Consider the following 27,173-nt stretch of genomic DNA (forward strand, 5'->3'; position numbering starts at 1 on the left):
CGACAAAACAAAGTGGCCAATTGCAGCATTCACATTTGCATCCAACAGACAACAGTTCTTTCTCCCACCCAGGACTTTCCACAGATATATAAACCCCACTTGCCTAGTTTCCAACAGACCTCACAATCTTTAAGGATGCCTGCCATAGAGGTGGGCGAAACGTCGGGAAAGAATGCTTCTGGAACATAAGCCACTCCCGAGCCCTGGGGGAGTGTTTTTGAGATTGTTTTTAAAGATATTTTAAAGATGTTTTTAAATTGTTAGATTTTAGCCTTTCTTGTAAGCCGCCCCGAGCCCTAGGGGAGTGGCGACATATAAGTTTAAATAATAAATAAATAAATAGCCATACAGCCCGGAAAACTCACAGCAACCCATTCATTATGCTTGTGTTCCTTAACCGGAAGTGTCGTGCTCGACTTTAATTCCCTGTCTCTAGAACTTGACGGCTCTCGTTCTCCTTAATTCCGTTTTCGTTTCCGAACCCGAAGTGTGATGCATCCACCTTTTTTCCTTCCCTCTATAACCTGCAGGAAGTAGGCAAGGATGTCCGGAATGAGAAGGAAGAGGAGGGAAATGGCGGCGATTGGGGTGAGGGGGATGCCTTTTTGCGCCTGCGCGGAGGCCTACCGCAGTGCATGCTGGGAGGCCCCTCTTCCTTTTCCGCCTTCCCGGCGGTGACTGTGCACATATAAGGCCGGCAGGGAGAAGGAGAGAAGGCGCTGCTGCTGCTGCCTCGTCTCTCTCTGCGTCGGGATGGTCGGGGTGAAGGCGGTCGCCAATGACGCGGACTTCCAGGGCGAGCTCAGCGCCGCGGGGTCCCGGCTGGTGGTGGCCAAGTTCACCATGAGAGGGTGAGGGAAGGAAGGAAGAGAGGAGGAGGGAGGCCGCGTCTCACGCCTGAGGCCTACTTCTTTGGTCTGGAAACTGTTGGGTCATAGCTACTGATTCAATACAGTGATACCAGGCATGGGCCAAGTTGCTGAGGAGGAAAGGGGGAGAGGCCTGAGGCTGTTGGGAATTGTGGGAGTGGAAGTCCAAAACACCTGGAGGGTCAGGCCCAACTTGGCCCATGCCTGATGGAGAGGTACGGAGCTCATCACATGTTCCAGGGTTGAAAAGAGGCTGAAATGTCCAGAATGGAGGGCCAGCCATCCTGTTCAAAGCTCCTGCCTCTTATCGCACTTTACTCCCATCTTTACAACTGAAAAACAGGTGGGGTGGGAACCATCAAAAGGTTTACCCTAGTTTATCATTGCTCTTGTTTCCTCTGGGGTTCCATGCAGATCAATAGGATCCCATGGAAGGCCATTGGTTTAACCTGGATCACTGTCTCCTTTGTAAGAGAGGCCGGTTTTCTGGGATTGATGCAGATCAATAGGATCCTAAGGAAAGCCATGGTTTTAACCTGGATCAGTCTTTGGTATCCTCTGGGGTTCCATGCAGATCACATGCAAAGCCATGGTTTCAACCTGGATCGCTGTCTGTGAGATGCTGATCAATAGGATCCCATGGAAAGCCATGGTTTAAATCTGGATAACTGTCTCTTGTATACTCTGGGGTTCTATACAGATCAGTAGGATCCCATGGAATGCCATGGTTTTAACCTAGATCACTGTCTTGTATTCTCAAGGGTTCCATGCAGACCCATATAATCTCATGGAAAGCTATGGTTTTAACCTGTATCATTGTCTCTTTTATCATCTGGAGTTTGGGGCAGAACAACTTTTCCCATGGGAATATGAGGTTTTCAACTGGTGACAATCTCCTTTAATGTAAGAGGCTTTGGGCAGGGAAAGGGGTCGCTTGGTTTTTAGGTATTGTTGTTTCTCCTGATTAAAAAAAGTAATACTGACTTTGTGGTGAATGTAAGTTGAATGTATTGCCAGCTTTTAAGTTTCCATGTGTGAGTGTGATGGGGAGGCAGAACGTGAAATGGGACTACTGATGATATAAAAGGGGTGATTCTCTAAAAGGACTGTCATCAGTGTGTTTCCCTCTCAATGTGATGAAGTTGTAAAAGGCAGTGAAGACAGTCACCAACAACGCAGAGTTCTAGGGCGAGTTCAGTGCCCCGGGATCCCAGCTGGTGGTGGCCAAGTTCACCATGAGAGGGAGAGCAAAGAAGGAGAGAGGCATCATCATGTCATGTCTGGGGCCTTCTTCTTTCACCTGGAAATTCTTGGGTCATAGCTACTGATTCAGTGCAGCGACACCAGGCATGGGCAAACTTAGGCCTGCCTACCTTCCAGGTGTTTTGGACTCCTAACTGCCACTATTTCAAATACCTGGTAGGACTTGTGGGAGTTGGAGTCCAAAACACCCAGAGGGCTGAAGTTTGCTCATGCCTGATGGAGAGGCACTGAGATTATCACATGAGTTACTTCTGGCCATCGTGCATACTCTTCCGGTAGGCTGTTGGGAATTATGGAAGTTGAAGTCTAAAACACCTAGAGGGCCGAATTTGGCCCAGGCCTGATATAAACGTACTTTTTAGAAACAAAATGCACATTAATGGAAGAATGTGTGATTTCGATAGGGAATTCTTTAGCCACATCTTCTATCCACATTCGCTTAGTCTGTGTTTATGTCTTGTGTTTGGGTGCAATGCATCTCACAAAACCATTTTTGGGTAGGTTGGTATGAAGCGATGCGGTTGGATAAGTAAGTTGGACCTGGATCATTTAGTTCAATGTGGATTTTATACAGCTGTGTGAAAGGGGCTTTAGGGACACATATTAGGAACTCTGTGGTCTATCTAGACATCCGCTATGAATTGTTGTGTGCCTTCAAGCATTTTCAGATTTCTGGTGACCCTTGGTGAGATTTGCTTGGAGAAATCAATTAACAATTTGGATATAACTGAAGTTTGTGAGCATTTTCCATAGGCAGACCTACATAGAGTTCATCACAGTAATCCTAATAAGATGTAACCAAGGCATCTTCCTGTGACCAGTTCAAACTACTTCTAGGAACATCTTCAAGGAGAGTGTAATTCCATTCAAAGAGAGCCAGCATAGTATAGTAGTATGACTGTTGGACCACTATACCAGGTTGGCCATGGAAACCTCAGCCTAAGGAAGAAGGCAAGGGCAAGTCCCCTCTGAACAAATCTTGCAAAGAAAACCCTGCTATAGGTTCATCTATGGACCCTTCCACACAGCTATATAAAATCCACATTAAACTGGATTATATGGCAGTGTGGCGTCAGGTCCTTTTCACACAGCCACGTTACCCAGCATATCATGGCACATAATCCACAATATTTGTCTTGAACGGGGTTATCTGAGTCCACACTGCCATATAATCCAGGTCAATGTGGAGTTTATGCAGCTGTGTGGAAGGGACCTGAGAGAGAGTTGCTTGCTGACTGAAGATTCAAACCCATAGTCATAGTCTAATACATTTATACTGCCTTCTTTTATTATTGTTAATAGTAATACATTTCATTTTTAACTATCTCTCCTGATGGCTCAAGGTGGGGTACAACAAATTCAAAAATAAATGAACAATATTAAAAATACAATAAATTACATACTGTGAATACTGCTGATAATTACAAAGAAGAAAGCTAGGAATTGAGGGAACTTAAATGTGCATCATTGCAGAAGAATAGCATTATCGCCATTTTACTATTGCACAACGAAATTAAATGCTTTTCCAGCACACATCACAAAACAACACACCTATCCCTCCACACTAACTTTGGAGCACCTTCCTATCTGCCTTTCTATCTACAGGATTAATAGGCCCTAACTGAGCCTGAATCAGCACTCATACTATCTTATGCTGGTGAAGCAATGTCCCATCCACAAATCATACATTCTGTACACAGGGTATATTGGAGTCTCTATGTTGTTATTTGAAACTCTTCCGATGTGTCACTGCATGCTTCAGAAAGTTGGCTGCCTCTTTTCCCAGGCTGAACCCACACCCTAAATCCTTGGGTTTGTCATACATTGTGACTAATTGCCATATTTCCTGCTTTGAACAGGAATGTTTTCCAGGAGTTAGTAAGTGCTATCTGTCTTTCAGTATGACTGTCTGTTAAAGATTTGTCAAATTTTAATGGTAGTATTCTGTGCTGCACTGAATTTGTGTCATTGAGGTTTGTGCCACATAGTCCGGCTTATATCTCTCTCATTAAAACTTGGTTGGCTGGGAACTCCTGAATAACTGCTTTACTCCTTCAACTTAAATAGATTGCCACTTCCTTTGTCTAATAGCTGTTATGGATTATTGCAATACCTGAAATCGCTATCATCAATAGTGATTATACTCGGTGTTAATCATGGGTTGTTTTTGAGCCAGAGTTTAAAATAGGGTAATTGTTCCAGCCAGGTTTGAGTGAAGACCACAGCAAGTACCATGGTAAACTGTAGTTATCACCCACCTGCAAAGGAAAGAAGAAGAGCTATTCAGGTGAAGGAACGGGAGATGAGATGACTCTGTTGGTAGCTCCCAGTTGCTGGACCATGGTTAGAAAAACAAAATCTGAATAGGTCTAACTAATTGGTCTGATGTAGTGCCATGAAATGTTCAACTATTTAGAATACAGAATAGTTTACTCTTCAGCATTTATGAGTGAAAGCAATAGGAGGCGATGGGTTTGGTTCAAATTATTGCTGCAGTTGGAAGTTAGTTAAGAATTAGGAATATATCCTTGAACAACAAAAGGTAGGGGCAAGGAACGACAGGAGAGGTGAAGGGGATACTGTGGACTAAAAGAGAAATCCTTAATGCAGGCATCCTTAGAATGCGGCCCTCCAGGTGGTTGTGTCTTTGACTTGCAGAATTTCTGACCATTGAAATAGCTGGCAAGAGCTTCTGGGAGTTGGACGCCCAAACAGCTGGAGGGCTGTAGTTTGAGGATGCCTGCCTTGAGGTAATGCAGATGAAGGTAAGAGAACAAAAAGTAAGCAGGGTTTAAAAAAAAAAAGCACCAGAGTTTCTGATCCTAAACCAAAAAAAATTAACAGTTTTTCTATCAAGAGAGATCATTGGGACATTGTCTTTAACTAGAAACCAATTCTTTTCACAGTCTCACTGTCATTAGAAATCTTGCTGGGAAATTACTATCCAACGGGTGACTTGAAACTGTTAGAAACTTGTTACAGTGTTCGAAAGATGTTACAGTGATTGTAGACCTCTTGTATCTACCAATCTGTAACTTTGTGGCATTTTGAGCTTTTTTCAGGTTGAAGTTGCAAACAATGAATGTGGGAAGGACTTTCTTTAAAATATTAAAGAAACTATCGCTGCATTGTTTAATTGGCATTGGGTATGATGAAGGAAGGAGATGGTCTTAGCAAATATCAACAAATAGTCATTTTGTCTCCTTCCTACATGATAAAATGAATTCAAAGAGTCATTAGCTACCCTGTTTCCCCTAAAATAAGACATCCCCAGAAAATAAGATGTAGTAGAGGTTTTGCTGAATTGCTAAATATAAGGCCTCCCCTGAAAGTAAGACCTAGCAAAGTTTTTGTTTGGAAGCATGCCCACCAAACTGAACACTTTATGTACCTACCATAAAGTGTTGTACATGGAAATATTGGTAGTAACAAGAAATTCTTGATAGGATTCACAGTTTGTCTAGTTATGCTGGTTTATGATGACAACTACTGTACAGTATATAATAAATGTCCATTTTTTGTTCAACAATCAATGTGAATTCTTCTTCATGGAAAAATAAGACATCCCCTGAAAATAAGACTTAGAGCATCTTTGGGAGCAAAAATTAATATAAGACACTGTCTTATTTTTGGGGAAACACGGTACTAAGTAACCACTTTTTACTGTTTTTCCTGGCAGATGTGGCCCATGTTTAAGGATATCTCCTGCCTTCAATGCTCTGAGCAATAAATACCCACAAGCAACATTTCTGGAAGTTGATGTACATCAATGCCAGGTGAGGAGTGTTCAAACATGTACACATAGGATTTGGCTGATGTGGACACATTTATCTGGGCAATTTGAATATACAGAAATATGAACTACAGTAGAGTCACTTATCCAACATAAACGGGCCGGCAGAACATTGGATAAGCGAATATGTTGGATAATAAGGAGAGATTAAGAAAAAGCCTATTAAACATCAAAATAGGTTATGATTTTACAAATTAAGCAACAAAACATCATGTTATACAACAAATTTGACAGAAAAAGTAGTTCAGTATGCAGTAATGCTATGTAGTAATTACTGTATTTACGAATTTAGCACCAAAATATCACAATGCATTGAAAACATTGACTACAAAAATGTGTTGGATAATCCAGAACGTTGGATAAGTGAGTGTTGGATAAGTGAGACTCTACTGTATATGTAAAATCCATTCAACTTTAGTAAGTACAAGCACAATTTTGTGAAAGACAAATTGTACATTTGTCACAAAAATACAAGGATAGCATTTATCATAGTTGCATTCCTATAGGACAGTGGTTCTCAACCTATAGGTCCCCTGATGTTTTGGCCATCAACTCGCAGAAATCCTAACAGCTTGTAAACTGGCTGTGATTTCTGGGAGTTGTAGGCCAAAACACCTGGGGACCCACAGGTTGAGACCACTGCTATAGGAGAAATTGTTTATCTTTGCTGTTGAAGGTTTATAGAATGTTACTTTTCCTTATGTTGTTCTTGGTCATAGTTTGTGTATAGTGAGATACAAATGGAGCTAAGGATAGGTAGTGTGTCAATTTGGTAGCAAGTTGTATTCCTGATAGCCATTGTAAAACATCAATTTAACATAACCAAGGTGTCATCGATAGAGACCATAGAAACGCTTCCATTTGGATGCTTATGTTGTAGTTTCAGATATCCATAGTACACCAACTCCAAACAAATTCAGAAGCTATCTAGATATAGTAACTATCATAGGCACAACATGTACAAGCTTAAAATTCAGTGCCTTGGTTTTTTTGTTTTGATTAGGGTCAGGTTAAATAACTAGAAGTTACTGTCTTGTGTTAAGTCAAGCTCTTAAAAACAAACATTTAATTTTATACTCACGTGTATTGATGGCTTATAGATGGAGCATCATAATCTAAAATGTGTTTCCCTCACTCTTGGTTTTCAGGACTTCATAATTTACTGCTCTATATGAGACCAAGCTTATGTCATTGATATGTGGTGGGTGATCTATATTGCTTTCTAAAAAATCTTATTGCTGTATAATGCTAACTATTGACTTCCGTATTTTAGGGAACAGCTGCAACCAATAATATTTCAGCAACCCCAACGTTTCTTTTCTTCCGGAACAAAGTGCGAATTGACCAGTATCAAGGTGCTGATGCTGTGGGATTAGAAGAAAAAATCAAGCAGCACCTAGAAAATGATCCTGGAAACAATGAGGACACAGATATTCCAAAAGGATATGTATGTATTTTGTCTAAAAATGATTACACTGGATTTTGGACTTGCGAAGCCCAGGGCAAGGGAAATTTAGATGTGGACCAAAACTCTCAGGATCACCCAGCCGGCATGGAAAGAAAATTATTTTTTCCAAGTTCTGGCAAAATGCGGGATCAGAGAATCAAAATGGAGTGCACAGTCATATGCAGCAAATTCTTCTGTGTTATTGGAGATTCAAAAGTTCTGCTTTCTGTGAATCTCCTTATTCTCCATGAAAGGCTGCTTGAGAAAGTGAGGGCCCGAACAGCCTGTGATGCAACATGTGAGGCTGAAGTGAAAATTACAAAATTCTTTGATAGTCTTTTCCTAGCTGTCTGCTCATTCCATGTTGGATTAGTAATGGCAGTTTTTACACTATGCACCTTTTGTGCTTCCTGGCATGAAATGAAGAAGGGACTTCTTTAAAAAAAAACCATTCCTATAATATAGTGATTAAGAGGAGAACTGTTATTTTGTCTTTTAAATGCCATTGCTACCTCATTTTATTCTTGCTATTGATTTTTATTCTTTTATTCTTGAATCAGTATTTTCCAATTATTATAGTCCTTTGGAAATCCTTAAGGGCAATAATTTTGAAAATCTGTTAGTACATCTGATCTATATCCAACATAGATCTGGGGAATGCACATGGGGCTGCAGAAGGACAGGGAAATCTATTCTGTCATTATCTCGTTCACTAGTAAACATAATTAGATCTTCTCTGTCTTTCTATAATAAGCTCAGGAGGGACTTGCTTCCAGTGGGATTGAGCCCTTTAACACTGTTTTCAGCAACTATCCTCCCATGCCCTTCTATTAGATAGAGATGACATTAGAACAGAAGTTCTCTGAATCTATCTTGAAACTTATGTCTAAGATATTTGTGCTGAGAACCACTTTTTCAATTGTTTGCTGCCCTTAAAATGTAACTGCCAATAGAAAATAACAGCAAAGTAGCTATCAGAGTGAATTAACGTATTTGTTAACCCTAATCATGGCATTCTCTGGTGCTGAAAGTATGTCTGTGCTTTCATCTTGGTGTCAGCAGTGTTGGGGAAAATATATAAATAACAAGAATATACACAATTTTTGTTTTCTGTTCACAAATAGATTTTAATAGGAAAAAAATATTCAAAAATTATTTTCTCAAAAAAAGAAAACCACACAGATCTGGAGACTGAAGTGGTACAGACCTTTCTCACTTCATTGTGTTGCATCCATTGATGTAGCCTCTGTTCAAGACAAATGCTTGAAAAATGAAATGCAAAGATACAGAATGGGGGAATGCCTGGCTTGACAGTAGTAGGTGTGAAAAAGATCTTGAAGTCCTTGTGGACCACAAGTTAAACATGAGCCTACAATGTGATGCGGCAGCGAAAAAAGCCAATGGGATTTTGGCCTGCATCAATAGGAGTATAGCATCTAGATCCAGGGAAGTCATGCTACCCCTCTATTCTGCCTTGGTCAGACCACACTGGAATATTGTGTCCAATTCTGGGCACCACAGTTGAAGGGAGATGTTGACAAGCTGGAAAGTGTCCAGAGGAGGAAACTAAAATGATCAAGGGTCTGGAGAACAAGCCCTACGAGGAGCAGCTTAAAGAGCTGGGCATGTTTAGCCTGCAGAAGAGAAGGCTGAGAGGAGACATGATAGCCATGTACAAATACGTGAGGGGAAGTCATAGGGAGGAGGGAGCAAGCATGTTTGCTGCTGCCCTGCAGACTAGGATGCGGAACAATGGCTTCAAACTACAGGAAAGGAGATTCCGCCTGAACATTAGGAAGAACTTCCTCACTGTGAGAGCTGTTTGGCAGTGGAACTTTCTGCCCCCGGACTGTGGTGGAGGCTCCTTCTTTGGTGGTTTTTAAGCAGAAGCTGGATGGCCATCTGTCGGGGGTGCTTTGAATGAGATTTTCCTGCTTCTTGCAGGGGGTTGGACTGGATGGCCCGTGAGGTCTCTTCCAACTCTATGATTCTAAGATCCCATTCAGTATGCATTAGCACACTAATGCAACATGCTAGTGGATTGACTAAAACTCTTTATCAAAACAAGAAAGAGAAAGGCTTTTACTTGCTATGTAATTTTCCCAAAGGGAGATGGCCTAGGGACACAAATTACTAGCCAGTACAAGTAAGAGCAGATGTATTGTGAGAGCAACACAGCAATGAAATCCTTCATCTTTGTATTCTAACTTTTGTAAGTTTCCTTGGATCTCATATCTAAGTATATGGCAGGGGGGATAAGAAGTAGCCAGTTGGCTAATATCAAAACACTGGTAAAGGATTCTACCACTTGCTGAGAGATTTGAGGGTAAATCTCAATATTTTCTAAATACAGTGATTGAGAGCTTAACTTTATTACATATTCCAAAGCTCGCTAAATTAATTTTCAATAATTTTTACTATGGCCCAGAAAAAGCAGTGACCTTAATACCAGTGCAACATTGAGACAGATTTCACAAAGGAAAGGAGTATGGGAATTCATGTTCCTCCCCAAACTTCTTATCCATCATTAATAAATACAGTAAGTGAGGAATTCCCAAGCACTTTTTTAGTTACCATCTTCCAGCATTGGAAAAATCATTGACCATTTTGTTTAATTCAGGTTCCTTGTTTGGTGTTCCTGATTTATTGGGAAACACAAACTTGTCTGACCTTGATGCTTGAGAACTCAAACAAATCACACACCTGGAGTTAACATTTTCACACTAATTTCCTAGCAATATTTGATATAATTGTCCTCTTAAAAGGGTCAAAGTTTTCATCTGCTCAAAATATTAATGCAACCCATTATAAGTATGTAATGTTTTAGCAAAGTACCATGCTACTAATGTTTCAACAGCTCAGTAGTCTCGCATTTCTGTCAAGGCAGGGCTGTAAAGGTTTGTTTTCAGTATTAGCAAATGCAATCCATTAGGCTTTGACAGGAAATGGTATTTGTGGAAACCTAGAATTATGCTAAATGTAAAGGCACATCTCTTTTGAGATGTTAAGTACTTTAAATTCACAGCTGAATAGACACAAACACTGTAATGCAAAAAGAACCCAATTTACCTTTCCAAACAAATCTTTCTTATGTAAATAATCCCCAAACATACAGGCCACTTGAATTCCTACCCCTTCAAATTTACAAATGTTGGCTATATTGTTGTGCTTGTTTCTTGTAGTGCAAGAAACAAAATAGTTATGCTAATAGTTAAATATAATGTGCAGGATAGAAGCTTTGAGGCAACCAGTTCTTAATTTGAACATATTATTTAGACACATACCCTGAATATTGCAAATAGAGAATTATAGGAAGGCTTCAATTCCTGTTTGATAAGTTGATTCTCACCTTCCCTCCGCTTATATTGGTTTAAAACTTCCATACAAGCAATGCATGCAAACAGTTATCAATTTAAAATTGTAAGTTATATTTTTGAGAGATGAAAGAAAAAGATGGTGGTGACATGGGGACAGAAAAACACGAATCTCTACATTTTAATCCCTGAAGGGAAAAAGTTAAAGCAGAGTATTTGTAACTTAGACAGTGAGTAATTCAGTGGCCTGCATTGCACTTGTTGGCTGGCAGTGTTAGGAGTTGTATTCCCAGCACAACTGGATATCTTCCTAGTTGGGGAAAGTTACCTTGCTGAAATTTTTTATAAGCCAAACCTTCTAAATATATATGGGTAGTAGACATAGTGAATGGTGAAAGTACATGGATACAACAAGACATTACAAGGTTTATAATTCAGAGATGGTGAGATTAAGTATTAAATCTGCCAATTTTTGCATTCTTAATATTTCTGTATTGTCTGTTACATGCAACAACCTAGGCAGTTAATTCACTGTCTCTTCCTTCTAGATGGACTTGATGCCATTTATTAATAAAGCTGGCTGTGAATGCCTTAATGAAAGTGATGAACACGGGTTTGAAAACTGTTTACGTAAAGACTCTACCTATTTGGAATCGGATTGTGATGAGCAGGTATTGTGAACTCCAGACAATATTACTTTTCTTTTAATGATAATATTTTTACAACACTAATACAATAATAGTAATTTCTATTTGTTTTTAATTGATCTATTCGGGCTTCTAAATTGGTGTTGATTATTTAAGAAAAAGAGTCACACCTAAAATTAATCCTTAATCATTAATACCATTTATTGATGTATTTTAAAAAAATCTTACTTTTTTTTTTACTCCACAGCTGCTCATTACGGTAGCTTTTAATCAGCCTGTCAAGCTGTATTCTATTAAATTTCAAGGACCCGATAATGGTAAGTAAAACAACTCCTTTCAAACGTTGATGCATGCAGCAACTGGCATTTTTATTCCCATAATGGCTTTTAAAATGCAACATATAAGTTGCCAGATTCTCATATGTGGGCCTCATTCTTGGTGCTCCTCCATGTTTAAATTTTGGACATTACCATCAAGCATCGTTCTGTCTCTACATTGTGACAGAGTATAGTCTAACAAGTGTCTGAAAAAATAATGCAGGGGATGCAGAATTTGCAAAACGAAGTAGGCTTTTCTGTTAGTGAGCATTAAAAATTCTCAGTATTACACTGTTTTTAGTTCTTCTTTGATTTCCCAGCCTGAAAAGTATAGATATTAGCTTATAACTTTTATACTACTGGTGTTAAGTATAGTCACAAATAAATTGTGGTCCATAACTTTGATGGTTCCAGGGCCCAGGAATGCCCTTGAGGGATCTGCCATTGCCAACATTCAGCAGTAAATGGCAGCACGAAATCTCAAGAGTAAACTGGATAAAAAATTCTTAAAGCAAGCAGAAAAGATTGCTTACCACCACCCCCCTCCCTATATGGCATTGAATCTCAGCAGCAAACATTCTTGTTTTAACCATTGACTATTGAAGTTGTTGTTTTAGTTAGATAGATTGCTTTTGTAAGGCACATGTTGCCTATCCCTTATTGAAATACATGGATTCTGCCATGAAATTTGCAATCTGAAAATGCTAGACTTAACTCAGGTCAAAGATTGAAGACTAAGTCAATACAAACCCATTTATTTCCCCCTGTTTTGAGAATGTAATTGATTTTCCATAAGTACTTTATGCTGTAGCGCATGGTTGGACAAGGTGTATTTTGTTGCTGATTCCCACTAAGCCATTTGTGGTCCAAAAGGACTCTTTCTGATTATTAAACTCACTTACGATAAAAGATACCTTATAAAGCAAGGTGAGATTTTAGGCCAAATGATTTATCTGTTTTCTTTTTAATTATATAGAAGTCAGTTACATGCAGTACTATACCATATATGAGTATTCAAATCATGTTTAAAGTTCATAACAACGTTCACAATTATTTTGTAATAGGACAAGGTCCAAAGTATGTAAAAATGTTTATCAACCTTCCTCGATCAATGGATTTTGAAGAAGCAGAAAGAAGTGAACCCACTCAGGCTCTGGAACTAACATCAGATGACATTAAAGAAGACAGCATTGTCCAGCTCCGCTATGTAAAGTTTCAGAATGTTAACAGCGTAACTGTGAGTATTACGCTTCACATTTCTTCCTTGTTAACATGATCAAGCAGCATTTCAGATGGTTTCCTAAAAGACATGGACATTTTATTCATAATCTGCAGACAGTTAAAATTAAAAGACTGAGTTATGAAAGTGGGCCTTTTTAGGGAAGGAATTAAAATTTGAAATGATTTTTTTAGGAACAGAAAGTTTCCTGCAGCACCTTGAGATTCTAAAACCTGCTTCAGAAAGCTGGGAGAAGTTCTGACAGAGATTTATGGCATACAAAGGGCTACAGTAGTAGAGGAGGGAGAAAGCACATCCCTATTTCACTGGCAGTTCATATATCGGGACACCAGTTGTACACACCTGGCCACTATTTCTGTTTTTTTTTTTTTTAATCTTTGGTTTTGTAAAAGTGAAACTGCTTATCCTAAGATTTGCTACAGACATCAGGGCAATTTGTCAGTTGTCAAAAATCTGCACAGACTCAACAGAAACAAAGAACATGACATCTTTGTTATTAGCCTTTACTAGGCGAAACAGATTTGAATCCTGACATCTACCCTGTGACTTTTCCATTAATTACCCTAAAAGAATTAGACTAGTCAACATGTTTGATGTGGCTTTTCCATGAATTTCAAATATTTATTGAGGTCTTCTACACTATAATTCAGCACTCATATTTTCCATTTCAGTTATTTGTTCAATCCAATCAAGGTGATGAAGAAACAACAAGAATTTCATATTTCACATTTATTGGAACACCAGTCCAAGCAACAAACATGAACGATTTTAAGCGGGTATGTTTAAATATCTATTATAGCAAAAGTCAGATTCTAGGTTTTACAAACAGCAAATGGCAGTGTTCACAGAAGAGCTGTTCATGACTGCTGTACTGTGTAATTTCTATGCGTGTTTTTTGGTTTTGGAAATGAGAAGTCAGATTTTAATTGCATATTTTTATTGTGTCATTTCTTGCAATGGAACTGTCAAATATGCATGATTGCCTTAGAATGTTCGTAAAACCCAGTCTCTTCTTAAGCTAGGGATTTCCAAAATTATTTGTTTTATTCCCAAAAGCCTAGCTACTTGAGTAGAGTGTGAAGACAGTTGAGAAATACCTTGTCTATCTTTCTGTAGCATTGTACATGCTCTTTTATTGATATATGATTTTTTTCTGTATAAAATGTATACATATATTCTTCTAAGATTCAGGGTTTTTATGCTGGTAGTGATGGAAAGTACAAGGAGAGAATGAGACAAGGGTGAGAAATAGTAGGCAGTATATTTCTTACTGAATTTGGTTCACCTATCCCTGGAAGCTCTACTTAGCCACTCTCTAGTTTCTCAGTTTTATTACATTTTTTGGCCTTTCTCTGTTTCTATTTTGAAGTATTTTTTTTAACTATACTAGATACCAAATTCATTGACCTGGGCATATATTATGAACAATACTTGTAAGCCTAGTATCTGTAGAATAGATGATATATAGCACAGGGTTGTAGAGGAGAAAGAACTGTATGTCACCCAGGATCTAGACAGCAGCCTTGAAAGGAGGCTTGCATTTCTGAAAGAACAGCAGGGAGTAAAAGCTTAACTGCAACCCTTTGGAATTCTTGGCATAAGTACATTTAAATCCTGAAAATCTGCATGGTGTGTTGGTAGAAATGTCTGGGAATGAGTACATAAAATACTTGATCATTTGATTTAATGTGATCAAGGTTGGCCTTGGTTGCTGTGTACTGAAGACTGTAAAAACTGTTTTCAGGCTGCTCATTGAAGTTTTTTTCTCTTCAGAAATGTTTATTTGTTCTGCAAATATTGTATTCTTATGTTGGAATCATAAAAAGATGTATAATTTATTTTTAGATTCTGTGCTGTAGTGGAGAAAGAAACATGACATCCAGGAGTTCAGGAAATTGTATCGCTGAGCACAGCCATAGATTGTGAAAGATTTGACTAGGCAAATGGATGTTCAGTTACAATGGAAGGCAGGAATGTTGTACTTTCAGTAATTGTATAGAAAAATGTTTGGGTAGGTACAGCTTATTATTAATGTGACAGACTGCATCTTCTAAAATAACTATTCCTGTGGTCATCTCTTTGCTTGTAGTCACCCTAATACAAGGGTTCTCAGCCTTTTGCATCCATTGTTCACACCTAGTAATCTGCTATGTCCACTGTAATAGTGTATCTGGTCACAAAATGTCAGTTTCCCAGGAGGCAGGTTTGTAAAATTTAAAAGTCTCTTTCTTGTGAAACTTAAATATAGAATAGAGCTCCAAGACACAAAAACATTCTTTGCTCCCCCTTATTATTACTCTTAATTCTGATTTCTGGAAAGCAGACTCCCGTATCTCAGAAAAAAAGCAATAAACTGAGTTAACAGGAAAGATCTGAGATCCTGATGTTAGATTGCCTATTTGTATCCATAAAACACAACAAAATACTCATTTAACAAAGTTTCTGGTAGAAATCCTAAAAAATAAAAGACCTTGCTTCACCACATGCTTACATCAAAAAAGAAGGAACAAAGTCGTCTGCAGTCCAAACATAAGCAGCTGACAGGCAGTTCCAATAGAACAAAATAAAGGGATCTCTGGAGGTGACTTTCTCATTTTGCAGGATGATGGCCTTCATGTTATTATTGTAATCTAAATCAAATTTTTAAAATCACGATTAAAAATAGAGTTGCAAGCATGTCATTGGGAACTATAGAATTATCTGTCTCCTGTCAGTGCCCTTAACCTCATCTGACTGCATTGACAGTGTTCAGTTGCTTGAGGGGAAATGAGGCCAATCAACAGAATCCTTTCCCCCTCCACCGTAAATTATTCTTTGTTATAAAAACAACAATGAAAAATGAAGTTGGCATGCAAATTATCTGGTGGCTTTAGCAGTAGTGAGGAAGGAATACTAAACTCTTTTTTTCTGTGATATTTTATAAGGTGCATTTTTCAACACTGGACAAAATTTGTTACAATATGAAGAGGATATAAAGACAGAATGTGTCTAACAGTGCAGTACAGCCCTGCCACCGCTGTGGAGATAAAAAGTCTTTCCATCTAGACCCTGTGAGTTTAGATTAGGCATGCACAACCTGTGGCTCTCCAGGTTCAGACCTCCAGCTCCCAGAAGCCCTAGCCAGCTAGTTCAATGATAAGGAATTATGGGAGTTGAAGTCCAAAAAAACTGAAGACTGATTTGTGCAGGCCTGTTCTAGATGGAAAGGCGTTTCTAGACTTGGGGAATTGACACAGTAGCAGTTACGCTAGTTTGATTGAGTGAATCCGGCATGTCATAGGCCTTGTCTCAGCAATAGTGATGCCAGGTGCGTGACTGTGGATGTTTGGCAGAATTCCCAGAGAGTTTTGCCAAAGCTTTGTTGCTGTTGATATTGTGGGAAGGAGCATGGACAAAACTCACTAAATTTGAGATGTATTTTCAGAAGTGGGAAATTCCTTTGGAAATTGAGTCTAGAAGGAAAGGGTTTAGTGCTAGACAAAGGCTGTACAATATTGTTTGCCAATCATTCTGGTAATATACACTATGGAATAGGAATGCAATCATGATCTTGATAATATCCGGTGCTGAAGAGAAAAATAACTTGGCTACATGACACACATGTAAAGGGACGAAGTGTTGGTTCAATAGGGTGAGTACAGAATAATGTAGAGGTGAATATGAGAGATCTTTAAAAATGCAAAATCTAATTGCTATTTCAGTTATACTGTGTTCATGTATGAAGCTTTGATGTGTTCAGAACAGCAGGAACAGTTATAAATGAAACTTTTACAGCCCATGTCTTCCTCCTCATCCCATCTATCACCACACTGCACACTCTTCAGTGGGTTCTGTCACTGCTTCAAGTTTATGCTTGCTCAAATATATCTTTTAATCTTAATCTCTACTATGATTCTAACTGCTCCCCATCTTGCATTAATTACAATGCCAACTAAAATTCAAACTCTAGGATAACTGTTTTAAAAATTGTCTAAAGAAGCAGCCGGTGGGAGAATTGCTTTTTGAAGTTAACTGAAAATATTGTAGACACATTCTTCTAGTATCTCTTTATCTTATCAAGAACCTTTCTGTTAGAATCTCAGATTCAAATTCACAGCCTGGTAATTATAGAACCTGTAATTACCAAGCTTGGTATTACACACCAGTCATGAGTCAAGGTCTGCCTGTGCCTAGGCTCACAGAAAATACAATTGTCTTATGAGCCTAGGGGAGGCTGTCCCCTTGAGTACCTGGTTGTGAGTTACAAGATATGCAGACTTGACCTAAAAAGAACAGGCATCCATAGAGCCCTTCACCAAGCTTCACTGTTGTGTTTTGACACACCAAAAATAAAGTTGGATCACTTCCAACAGTCAATTTGTCTAGTTTTGGGCAGTGGTTTTCATTTTTGCAGAGTTGAAGGTTATTAATAATAATAATATTAATATTATATTTGTACCCTGCTTTTTCTTTCCATAAAGAGACTCATTATTTATTTATTTAAAACATTTATATTCTGTCCTTCTCACCTCAAAGGGGACACATATATAAATATATAAAATATATAAATCTACAAATATATAAATATTAAAACAGAATTGATTTGGCTAGTTTTCTGGCAAATAAATCACTCCAAACCAGCATGGGCATTTTAAAAATTTGTTAGGGGGCTTTAGAGGAGCTCAACAGGGGTTTCAGGGTCTTCCAGCCTATAGGCCACAGTTTCTCCACTTCGAAAATTTTCCCAGCATGTAAGGAACAGAATAGAAAATACCCAGTTGTATGCTTTTCCAGATAACTTGTTAGGATGTCTGCCATTAAGAAGTATCTTCTGACTTAGTTCAGGTCTTTTCTAGCATAATATATTTGGGAATGGTTTTGGATGTTGCATGTTTAGATTAAAAATTGCTGATTTTAAGTTCAGAAGCATGAACAAAGACAAAGAGAGCAGTCTATGCCATCTCCATGTCAGAGGCAAAGCTGACATGGCCTTTGTGGTGATTTCTTTTGCATTCTTTGGTAACTGATTTGAATTGGGGGTTGAAGCTGTAGCGCCTGTAGCGGAAACTTCTATGTTTCCCTTCATGCTAGACGGTACCTATGATGAAAATGCATGTGGACTGCAGCTGCTTTTGTGTGTGGCTTGACACTTCCATTTTCCCCTGTTCATTGGCTTATTCATACATTGTAACACTCTGTTTTATTATTTTTCAGCATTTCCCTGGCCCAAAGAAATAAAATGCAGAAGATTTATGTCTTTAAATGACCCTTGCCCACACCACCCTTTTCTCCTTGCTTCCTCTCTTCACCTAACGTCTGCTTTCTCCTTACCACATTTCCACTGCTTTTGATGCCATCACTTCCTCTCTGCACTTCTGGGACAACTTTCCTGGCTCTCTTGGTTTTATTATGGACTCATCTTTGCTTTAATATACCATGTTCAAGTTCTTATTTTTGTACATCCTTCTTTTTCCTCTTTTTCATGTGTATCACTCTGCAGCTAGATGTGTCAAGGTTTAACTGGTATTAAAACCCAATTGTCATTGGATTTTCTATTTATGTTCTCAAATTATGGAGATGGAAGATCGTACTGCTTTCTCAGCTTCAACTCTAGATTGAGTGACCTGTGGCTACATTTTCTGAATAGGGTTTCAAGCATTGAAACCCTTCAAGACAGCAGCCTTTTCAACTTACATAGCTTAACTGTCCTCATGTAGCCTTTTGGAATTGCTAATTTCAGAACATAGTATGAACCAATCCTTAGAGGACTCAAACCCTTGGGCCTTATAGCTCAGTACTGACTCCATTTCTATGAGCTGTCAAGCAGAGGAGAGCAAGACAGAGCAGCTGGGACTCTGTATGTGCAAATTATATGCTAGTTTTACTTAAGTTATTTGTCCTTCAAAGCGATTTCTGTTGTCCATCCGCAAAATGTGGATCCATCTACTGGAAGTCTGTTCACTTACAGGGCTTTTAAATTGTGATATCTCATGGGATGCAGAATTTCAAACTTTGTCATGGGATTCATTCTCAGGATCATTTGATATTGTGAATGAATGAATAACTTTATTGTCATTGTGCTATTTCACATCAAAATTAAATGCTTTTTTCAGCACACACCACGAAACATAGGTGGAAGGTACAATCTAAATTTGACACTATTTCAAAAATGATTGTACAAGTTTAACTTTACCCTTGCTGAACATATTCAAGCAAACAAAAATGAAGGGATATTATTGTAAAGTGCTATAATGGCGTTACTTTCTTAACCTAAAACATCTTAATGAACCCGGTATAATGCATATCCCTTGAATGCTTCCATTTTCTTCAGACACATGCCACATAAAAGTTAGTCTAGAATGTGGTCTGTTCATTGTTTTCTGCCTTCAAGTTGGTCCTAATTTTGGTGCCTCTATCATAGGGTTTTCTTGGTAAGATGTTTTTAGAGAAAATTTGCTTCTGATGCCTTCTAAGGCTGAAGGAATGTAATTTGTCCAGTCTCCCAGTGAGTTTCAATGGTTAAGTGAGGACTTTGTCTCTGGTTTTCAGTATTCATCTTTCATCATGCAAACCACTACACCACTCTGTCCTCTTGATGGTTTATTTTCCATTAGGTTATGTTATGTGGCATGAAATTTTTAAGCAATGACCTTTGGAAAGAGTTGGCAGGGTTGTTCTGTACATGCCATAGTTCTGTTCACTTTGGATCATATGTGGTAGAACCACCAGTCACATGTCAGCACTAAATGAAGATTTTATAATGAAAGGCCAAATCACTCTGCTTTCTGTATAACATGTACCACTATTAAGAATCAATGTTTCGCCAGACTAATAACGTATCTCGTTGAAAAAAAATTGTGTTGTTAATCTTTTATCTTAGTCCTATTGGCCATGTCTTTGTAATGATGGGAATTCTTCAGACAGTTCTAGCTTTGCTGACAAACAATTCCACAATGTTTAATTTTTCAGGTTACACATATGGGCCACTTGAGCATTTCCCCTTCTGAATGGTATCGATTTATTTATTTTTTTTGAGATGGTTGGTCCACTTGAACTAACATCATAATTATCTGTTTTGTGGGTGTAACTACTTAATCCAAACTGGAGCATCATGCTTACATCATGCTTTGAACAAAACCGAAGAAAAAAACATTTCTGTCATTGTCCAATTTAGTATTGCCTTTTTGTAACATGCTTCATTAAATCTTAACTTGTTTGAAATTGTTTCAGTTAGTATTACATGAGGTTCTAATTCTACATTGCCTTAGTTGTTTTAAGAATTGATTTTTGCATGCACACAGTATATACTGTCTTTCTTCGATTCTAAGATGCCATCAATTGTAAGATATTTCAGTACCACCAATATAAAAAAAAATCAGTGATTCTAAGACGCACACCCCATTTTTAGAAATGTTCATATGGGTGGGAGAAGGGCATCTTAGACACAAAGAAATATGGTACAATGATTCTACAAGACTGGGTTAGGCTTTATTTTTATTCAGATTGGATTTAAGGATATGACTTAAAATGGATCTGCATACTCTTGTGTATAAATCAAGCTCATGTATGAGAGCAGGTTCGGGGACCAAAATTGGTGATTTTGATATGATCTGTGGACAAGTTAAAGATCATTCTCTAGAGAGGGGGATCCACAAGCATTTTTTCGAGCCAGCTGCCACTGTTTGCCATCATTTTCTTCCATTCATCACTATTCAGAGAAGGGGATGCTTCCCTTTTTTGATGTTAATACTGTATCTTAACTTATCAAAAAGGAAATACCACCTTCTCTGATAAGAGTAGCAAAAGGGGAGAGCTTAGTCTGTCCTGGGAAAACTGAAAAGAAGCATCAACATCCTCTACTTTCTCAGAACTCCTTTGAGGGGAAGTACCAAAGAGCTGCTGCTGTTTTCCCACCTAGGCATTCAAAAAGAATGGTTCTGCAAGGGAACCAATTCCCTTCTTTTTGGTTCTCCCATGATATACAAAACCCTTGCCTTTCACCACTATTTTTTTAAAATAAGTGATAAAAAGTATATTACTTGCATTGACCATGGATATGTTGAATCAGATTTTTTTGGGTAGATTTTTTTATAAAAATATCTATGCTTATACATGAGCATATACAGTACCCAATATCTGTAGACACTGGAAATTATATAAGAAGTTACCAAATTTTACATTAACTGTGTCAGAAAAAGTAAATTGTGTGAAGCTATGAATATTTTAACTGCCTTATTAAATGCATTGTGTGCTCAAAGAAGGCTGTAAAATTCTATCCCATCATCTGCCAGTTGCTATTCTCCAACTGAACAAGAGAGAAGGTTGATTTGGGATATCTGTGCATTCATATTGAAATATGGGTTTTTCTCTGCATACTTTGCAGAATCAAGCCAAAGTGAACATGTTAATGCATAACATCAAACCATGGTTTAGCAATAGATGGATGAGCTCGTACAAACACAAGCTAAGTATCTCACTTGAGCACTCTTCACCACTATGATAAAGAAAGTGCTTTTCTTAGTTTGGAGACCTAAGATGACAACAAGCACTGTTTATTACTTCTGATTTCCCACATTTCCCATCTTAACTGTAATTGGATCAGTCAATCCACACAAAATTACATTCAACTTTATGAGTCTATTGAGAAAACTGTAGATTGTTTCCGTTTCTATTTTTACTGAACCCTCCCAAAGTGCATGTGATCTAATAAGGTAGTTTCTTTGCATCACTTTTTGTACAATGAGATACATTTTACAATGAGATATAGTTTGCACTGTATCCCATAGTAGGATGAAGTGGTCCAAACTTAGCTCTGGCCAGCTGGCTACAGACACAAGTATAGGAATGTCCTGAATGCTCCTTCTATATTTCATTCAACTTTCATAACTTAACTTGTATATTTCAGTCAAACTTGAACATGACTTTACTTCATTGGCTGCCTTCAAAATTTTCCCATATATTCCAGTTTTATTCTTGGCTAGTTTGGGGTTCATATTCCCATACCCACCAACACAAACATGCATGCTGGAAAAGTCCAGGTAATACAATGGTTTGAGAGTCCCTTTTCTTGACATAAGTGCTAATAGCATTTCTCTTCCATTAGGTGGTAGGCAAGAAAGGAGAGAGCCACTGAGTACAAGGGAAATACTGGAAGGCCTTACTGCAATCAACGCGGGATCTTCAGATTATCTCCAACTCCTGGGAAATTGCTTGACCGTAGCCAGAGACTGTCAGTCTGTTCCGTTTTAATACCATTATAAATAAATCACTGCATTTTGTTAATATGAGATTTCACTAAAGTGTTTTCTGTTGTAATCTTGGAACATAAATTTGTAAATAAAGATCATTAATTTTGCCAAGTTGCATAGTGGAAGATTCACTGTATCACTTTAAAAGTGAAAAACTAACTTCATACGTCCTAATTGTGTGTGTTTTTTTAATGCTCAGATATTGTTTCTTGATCTCTGTTTTTAGAGATGGGTTTTGTTCAGTTGTAAGTGATAAAGGCCTTTCTTAAAAGAGTAAATGTGGTGTTTCTGAAACTTTATCTTGTTTTTAGAGATCATAGAAAGTGTCTCAACATTTTTCTCTGCCTGATGTCAAGACACAGCAGGATGGAAGGCCAAACCTCCATGTTACTGAACAGTCTCATTGAATCAGGTGCTTCTCACTTATGTTTTTGCTAGGGAGATATATACACTTAGGACTGTGGTTTAAGCAAAGAGCTACAATTTGCTTGCCCTTATTGATTTTTCCCTGGGGTAGTTTCATAGTAAGTCATCAAAAAATAAGGCATCAATATCTGCAGTTCTCCAACATGACTATTGCTTTGTTGAACTATCACCCCCCTGATGAATCTCCTAGGCAGGCGTATATGTAACACAAATGCTGTGGAGCTTTGGATTAGTCTCATACATGGCTAATTTCTCAGAGGAATCTCTGTTGACTGTCTCCAATATTTTCATTGGCAAAAGGAGGAGCTGTCATGATCAGCTATTTTTGATACAAGCATATTTGGAGTAACTTTGCTTTAAACATTTTGGTAGAATTACTGTGCCTCTGTGGGGTTCCCTAAATAGAAATATTCAAGGCAGATAGTTATCTTTTTTTTTTTTTTGGAAGGATGAGTGGGCTATGCTGGATTGTTTTAAGCCTCTTCTGTAAATCTCCTTGGCAATGTGCCCCATATAGAATATTTTTAAATCACACATTGACCAGCACTGTGTCCATATGAGGTTGCTTTCTAAGTCACAGTAAATTTTAACAAAGAGAATTTAATTGGAATAATTACTTTGTTGACTTAAATTGGTTGTTTTTCTAAGTACAATAAATCCCAGGAAGAATTTAAATCCTAGCTTAATTAGTATTCTCTAATTTTACTTTATTTGTTTTTTGTTAAATGCTGCAGGCATTTTTGTCCTGCCTTGGCAGATTTAAGCATTAATACCAAACTTAATTCTTCTGCATAAAGAGTTGGACACAATCCACCAACAATGTTTCCTGCAAAAGCCCCATTGAAATATAAAAAGGAGTTAGCAGTGTTCGGGGAGAGAAACAATTCATTTCAACAAATACAGTTTGTAACAAGTGAAACAGAGCAGCAAGCTCCTGTACTAGGTTCTAGCTAACCTTCTCCAGTGTATTCCATCCCCACAAGTTTCCATTTCTGTCTCATTGCATTGTTTCCATGGCCAGGGGCAGGGGGTGGTGTGCAGTTTTGGCCAACTTGTCCTTTTATCTTTAATGCAGATGGTGCCGTTTTAACTATGAGCTCCTCCTGCCTTGGAGATTAACCTTGTGCTTAGCATATATCATAGAAATATTAAGTAGGAACATAGAAAGCTGCTTTACACTGATTTATACAAATGACCCATCTAACCATATATTGTGACCAATGTCTGGCATTACTCTGGAGAGTTCCAGACAGAAGTTTTCTTTTGTTCAGTTATCCAACATGCATTACACATGCTTCAAGGGATATGGGCAGTAAGGCCTGTAGTAGAAATGAAAACCTCTAGCCCAGGAGTGTCAAACTCATTTTACTGAGAGCCACATCAACCTTATGGTTGTATTCAAAAGGCCACTTGTAATTGTAATACTATATAAATGTAACTATGTTACCCTGGTATTGAAAGCCTTGCAAGCCATATAAAATGATATGGTGAGCTAGATTCAACCCACAGGCTTTGCATTTGACACATGTGCTCTAGTCCTTCAGATGTTGGGCTGCGGCTCCCATCATTCCCAATCATTGGCCATGCCTACTGGATCCGATGGGGATTAGAGTTTAACAACAATTGGGGGACATAGATATAAGAAGGACTGTATCCTCTACCCTAACTAGCTATTGCTGCTGGTACCTTTGAAGAAATTAAAAAAGTAACTTCCTGCCTCATTATTTTTACAATTTTGCATTTTGAGATGGCTCAGCATAAAATATTATTTAGTGTTAGCAAAGAGTGCTAGTTTTTTTAAATTATTCCAGTTTCTTTGAAAGCTATCCAAACTAGTAGCCATTATCATCCTTGCTATTATTTGTTCCCTAGCTATGTTTCAGATATAAGACTGGGTTCTCTCTTTTTTCCCTTTCAGAGCAAAATGTCCAAAACCTATACGCTGTCTCTTTATTCGTTGTATGACCTTGTCAATGGCTCACTGGGCTAGATGCAAAAACCACAATGTTGCATTGGTGGGCATTTCGGTGTGTTTTCTTGTGAACTTCAGATTTAAGACCCATTTGAACAAAAGAATTGCCACAATTGCTTTTGTACATGTGAGGTTCTATTTCTTGAACTGATCATGTTATTGGGCTGAGAAAATTTGATCTTATTAAAATGGTTACAGGCCTGAAAAGATATAATTAAGGAACTTTGTACAATGATGGCAATGTAAGACTATTGCTTGTTTTCATTATCGTTCTGTACAAGTAACTTCCTTTTTGGGTTCTTGAAGTGCCTCATCTTAAGTATTACTGACCTCGTATTTATACCTTAGAAGGAGTTGGTTACTGAGTAATGTTCTTTGTGTAAGAAATGTGTGTGATTTTTATATTGCTTGACTCTCCTTCAACTTTTGTCAGCCATATGGTTCCTATGACTGTTAATAGTATGAAATTTGTGAAAACTACTATAATTCAGTTGATGAAGTGTTTTCAAAAAATGTGTTAAATATATTTGGGTGAAATTTGACAGGATTATATCTGAGTTGAAATTATTAACATGTTTACATATCCTAGGATAACAAATAAGTGAAAGAATTGGTGACAAAAATCTTTTAAAAGATTCTGTATTTCATCAGATGGCAGTACTTGCATGGTTATAAAGCTACTTTGCCTACATGTCTAGACCTGCAAGAGTCTGAGGACAGGATCCTGACAATGAAAATGTAATACTGCACAAATTGGCTGGCTTGCTTTCAGTGTCCATTGATCAAAGCACTTGTGTCCTGAAATTTTGTTGTGGTCATGTCAACAGTTCATATTAAAGTTGTAAAACTGAAGCAACAAAGCAAGAGAAGAGAGAATGGAACAGTTTGTGTATATCTACTAGAACAATTTAGCTCTAATATGTGCGACAATGAGGAACCAAAAAAAATTTTGTGCAATGCATTGCCAGTTTTTTTAATAGGTCTAGCAAAGTGATCAAAAGACAATAAATAATAGGACATCTGAGCTTAGAATACAAACTCCAGAGAAGTTAGCGAGTAAGTTTTCAGGGACTATACATGGTGATGAGAAGTCCACCCTGCAGTAGTGCTAGAATGCCTTGTGTCTTGCTCGTAAATCATGGATATCCATGAAAAAGACCCAAGTATAATAAAGTTTGCTTAATGGCATAGTATCATTATCAAGTAGGCAACAGGTTCTATTAGCCAGTGCATTTAAATATTGAACTTGAATATTTTTTATTGATAGATGAAGATTAGATGTAATGCCATTAAGCAGAAAATGTGTAAAGAGGATCTTAATGTCTGAACACATACAGCAAGTGTGTAGGTTTTGCAGTTTTACACAGGAGATTCAGAAAGCATGGCTTCTCTCTTGCCCACATGCTCCCCAACATTGTTGAAACTTCCTCTCCCTAAAATCTTACTGCTTCTGCAGTTTTCTTTTATGGCGGTCTTCCTTTCACCATTTGACTTTGGCATATCTCTACTTCATTCCCAGCTGGTTCTGTATCTCCTCCCACCCTATGTAATTTTTTTTATCCTTAAAACAGGAGTGAGGGTTTTTTTTGTTTTTTGTTTTTACTTCAGCTCTCCAAATCCCAGCTAAAATGATTAACAGTAAGGAATTATGGGAGAATACACACACACAAACATAAAAATTTCACAAGTACCATGAATCAACATGGCAAGTTTTGAGTAGGTAAGGCTACACAAATAAATTGTCAGTTTTGAAGTGGTAAAAACTAATGGTGGGACGCTTTCCATCCTAACTAAGCAAGATTTAAGAATAGATGTTATTTTGCTCTCTCTGATTTTTTTTTCTATCTGTGCCAAATAAACATGATAACATCTCACCTAACCCGGTACATTTCAGATCCGGAGTGTTTTTTTCTTCACATTTCCTGATTGTGTCCATGAAAAGGATTGAAAGTGTGGTTGGAAACTTCAATATAGGAAAAAAGCTCCTTCAAAAAGGTTTGTATCAAGTCAGAGAAATTGCCATTAGAAACATTTTAATCTTGCAGAGCAAAGCCTACATATAAAGAAAATGAAGAATTCTGGATATTCTTCATATCTCCTCTTAAATATCAAGAGATTTTGCGGAGGGGGGCATCCAGGATCACTAATATTTTATTAGCTAAATTGTGCAGGTGAGAGAATGCTACAATATCTATGGAATGTAAGTTGTCATGGTCATAGATAAAAGGATTATCAGAAGTGTAAAATGCAGGCAGTCCCCAAGTTACAAACAAGATAGGTTCTGTAGATTTGTTCTGAAATTGAATTTGTATGTAACTTGGAACAGGTACATTTTTAAAGTGTAACTACCCATACACACAAATATACACAGTATATACAGTCTGTGTGTATATGTGTTTGTGTGTGTGCTTTGCTGTCTGTGCCCCTGTTCAGAGGATTTCACCTCACTTTGTCCCTGCAAGAAATAGATTTTGAAAAAATTGGCTTTGTTACTTAGGTACTGCTTGTAATTCTTAACCTACATGCTTGGGTATTAAGAAAATTGTGCCAATATGTAATGTATGAGGCAGTAGGAGGAGTGTGTTGTTACTATGTGATCAATTTTTTTATTTGAGTTAAAGTGCTCATTCTCAATTGTACTTAATTGTAACCTATGGA

General features: G+C 37.8%; 1 protein-coding gene across 4 annotated transcripts; it reads left to right on the plus strand.

The window, feature by feature from the left end:
- The first annotated feature begins 611 nt into the window (after positions 1-611).
- Positions 612-22,228, plus strand: txnl1 (thioredoxin like 1). 4 transcript variants are annotated; one of them, XM_062972544.1, is made up of 9 exons: positions 612-851; positions 5,812-5,908; positions 7,199-7,372; positions 11,235-11,357; positions 11,581-11,650; positions 12,715-12,887; positions 13,562-13,666; positions 19,839-19,879; positions 21,973-22,228. In XM_062972544.1, the coding sequence occupies exons 1-9, from the start codon at positions 754-756 to the stop codon at positions 21,977-21,979; spliced, it is 888 nt and encodes a 295-aa protein (XP_062828614.1). In that variant the 5' UTR covers positions 612-753; the 3' UTR covers positions 21,980-22,228. The 4 variants fall into 4 exon arrangements, with proteins under 4 accessions (XP_062828614.1, XP_008113329.1, XP_003223694.1 ...); XM_062972545.1 differs by lacking the exon at positions 612-851 and adding an exon at positions 2,053-2,111 and having other exon boundaries at positions 5,811-5,908; XM_008115122.3 differs by lacking the exons at positions 19,839-19,879; positions 21,973-22,228 and adding an exon at positions 18,084-18,417.
- The last annotated feature ends 4,945 nt before the right edge of the window (positions 22,229-27,173 follow it).

The sequence above is a fragment of the Anolis carolinensis genome, chromosome 2 (genome assembly GCF_035594765.1).
Source record: "Anolis carolinensis isolate JA03-04 chromosome 2, rAnoCar3.1.pri, whole genome shotgun sequence".
In the NCBI taxonomy this organism is placed as follows: domain Eukaryota; kingdom Metazoa; phylum Chordata; class Lepidosauria; order Squamata; family Dactyloidae; genus Anolis; species Anolis carolinensis.